Source organism: Aplysia californica, unplaced genomic scaffold (genome assembly GCF_000002075.1).
Source record: "Aplysia californica isolate F4 #8 unplaced genomic scaffold, AplCal3.0 scaffold00145, whole genome shotgun sequence".
Taxonomy (NCBI): Eukaryota; Metazoa; Mollusca; class Gastropoda; order Aplysiida; family Aplysiidae; genus Aplysia; species Aplysia californica.
In genome coordinates, this window is record NW_004797415.1 from 1,201,491 (window position 1) to 1,204,596 (window position 3,106).

Below are 3,106 nucleotides of genomic sequence, written 5' to 3' on the forward strand. Positions count from 1 at the left end.
AGAGAGAGAGAGAGAGAGAGAGAGAGAGAGAGAGAGAGAAAGAGAGAGAGAGAGCAAAAGAGAGTGAACAGGCATGCATTCTTATATGAACACGCACACTAACACAAACACACTCACACACTCACACACTCACACACTCTCACACTCTCACACTCTCACACTCTCACACTCACACACTCACACACTCACACACTCTCACACTCTCACTCTCACACCTTCACACACTATGACACACCTACACACTTACACATACACTACATACACATACACATTCTATCCATCCACATAATATACCCAAAATTGTCACAGTTCCAACCATTTTTCCCAACACCCAAGACCTACCTTATCGCAGATTTCTTTCGGCACTGAGTCGAAGATGGGAGTCAGAATGAGGCCAGGTCTGGAAGGAACACACAAAAATATATCGTTAAGAAGGAGAAAAAAGTTCGATAGCATTTAGACTTCAACATCTCTAACTAGACAGATACACTTAAGTAGTGAACTTTGTTACGTTTTGGCTATGCTTATAGCTTGGCGAATTATTGGTCGCTTTTAAGCACAAGGGGGTTATTCCGAAAAATGTTGTTTTGAGAAAATAAAGGTAAAGTTTTTGCACCTTGTTCGGTTTCTTTAACCTTAAATGTTAAGGAGAGTTTTTTCTATAACCAAACAAATATACACACCAACGAAACCAAACTTCTCCTATAGGTAGGGCAATGTCCACTTTTGATGTAGGTCAAGATTTCTGGAAACACCCAAAATCTGGGTTAGCCCGCTTAATTGTCCTTCAAAGCGACCAATTAGAAAATGTGCTCTCGAACAAACACGAGACCTCTGTGAGAGTGAGTAGTCACAGACGTGTTTATTTTCTAGACACGTGGGTCACGCTACCACATTGATTTTTTTTAGTAGAGGGTTTTACGGCGCTCGCAACTGCATAAGGTCATGTGAGCGCCAATGGGTGGGTGTCAACAGAGAAGTCTTTTACAGGGAATCAGACTTAGACTGCTCACCTCTCTAGCTTCATCAGCACAAGGTCTGCTTCGACTATCAACGCACCCCGGAAATAGCAGGTCACAAGAGAGTCACAAACATACAAAAGAAGTAGAGGAAAATGACAATAGTAAGGATCAGGAAAGAAAAAGCAGCAGTTCCCTGTTGTAGATCAGGCACAGTCATGAGCGTGACATGAGTCAGCCCGTTTACAATTCTACTGTGCTTGAACGAGAAATGTCCCCCCTTTGGGAATGGCCTAAAGACACTTCAGTCAGTGGCACTGCCCCGGGGGGTACCACATAGAGGCGCTACAACACAGTTTGCCAATTCCATCCAAGCTATTGATGCACGCCCATGAAACACTTTATTTGTGTTTTTATCCTTTAAAGAAATTTCTACGTACACCAGAATTTCCTGCTACCCTTTTAAGAATAACTGATTTGAAGCACATATTATGTATTACATCCATATGCCATAATAGAATTATTTGAAAGTGAGTGGAGAGGAATAAAAGAAGAATCAAGTAACTCAAAAATGTTTACCCTGGCAGTAAAACTAGATCTATAGGAGTTATCAGCGAAAACATATTCTCAAGTTCACCATCAGTGAGTGGTAAAGCTTTATTCTTCATTTTCACTAGACTGAACAATTTCATCTTTTAACATTAGAATCACTTTCGCTGATATCCAGCTCTTAATATCTTTACTCATAAATGTCAAAATGTCAAAAATGCTGCTGCTTCTGCTGCTGCTGCTGCTGCTGCTGCTGCTGCTGCTGCTGCTGCTGCTGCTGTTGATGATGATGATGATGATGATGATGATGATGATGATGATGATGATGATGATGATGATGATGATGATGATGATGATGACGACGATATCTCCGACTAAGACGACAGGGACACCAGTTACATACCTCACACTGTTGACCCGAATCCCAAGCTCAGAAAGCTCTGGAAAAGTGGAAACAACAAATACTTCTAATGTGGACTATCCAAATGACCTCTAGGTAGCTATTGTGGTCGTTTACTAAAAGCTGGGTTCCGAATTACATTCGATCACTTTTCAGGACAAGCGGGCTGACCCAAGTTTCGGGGCTTTCCAGAAATCTTGACCTACGCCAAAAGTGGGCTGCTCTACCTATAGGAGAAGTTTGGTTTCATTGGTGTGTCTATTTGTTTGGTAATAGAGAAATCTCTCCTTGTCTTTTAAAGAAACTGAACAAGGGGCAAAAACTTTACCTTCGATTTTCTCAAAACGGCATTTTTGGGATAGCCCTCCTTGTGCTAAAAAAAGCGACCATTCGGCAGTAAGTTATTATGAGAAGGTTTTAATTGCCAATCGAAACCAAAATTCGTTTGGTGAAGTTGATCAGGGGACGTAGCTCGTGAATTTCTTTCTGTAAAAGAACGGTGTATTTACTAAGTTACCTCCCCTGCTTTCGCAATGTCGGTTCCACTCCACACTCCTAAAGAGGGCCCATCGTCTCTTTTGAGAGCGTAGTTTTAGCAAGAGATTTACGGCACTTACAACACAATCGGGTCTCTTGATGCCAACTATTAGAGGTGTTTCCAGCGAGTGACATACAAAGAAAAGAAGGAGGAGAGATAAGGATGATGGCAGACAGACAGACAGACAGACAGACAGACAGACAGACAGACAGACAGACAGACAGACAGACAGACAGACAGACAGACAGACAGACAGACAGACAGACAGACAGACAGACAGACAGACAGACAGACAGACAGATGAACAGATAGACCGACTCACCCACAGACAGATAAACAGACTCACACACACACACACACACACACACACACACATACATACACACATACACACATACATACATACATACATACATACATACATACATACATACATACATACATACATACATACATACATACATACATATTAATGCTGTTGGCAATTGGTGTATTTTCTTGAAAAGGATGATAATGTGACATTTCGATAAAGTAAAGAATGATATTAGCGGGTCAAAAGCGACCAACAAGTAACAGGACTGTTATTTCAAGACGTCAGATTGATATTTCATAACCACTAGCGCACACTGATGATGAGGAAGGAATGATGAAAATGAACTT

At 41.3% G+C, this 3,106-nt stretch overlaps 1 protein-coding gene across 1 annotated transcript in view; it reads right to left on the reverse strand.

Moving 5' to 3' along the window:
• LOC101861580 (3-oxoacyl-[acyl-carrier-protein] reductase FabG) overlaps positions 1-3,106 on the reverse strand; it is a gene marked incomplete in the record, with an annotated part of 13,169 nt that overhangs the window by 663 nt on the left and 9,400 nt on the right. Inside the window, 2 exon segments of the mRNA XM_005097073.3 lie at positions 343-400; positions 1,912-1,948. Coding sequence (XP_005097130.2) covers positions 343-400; positions 1,912-1,948 — 95 coding nt within the window.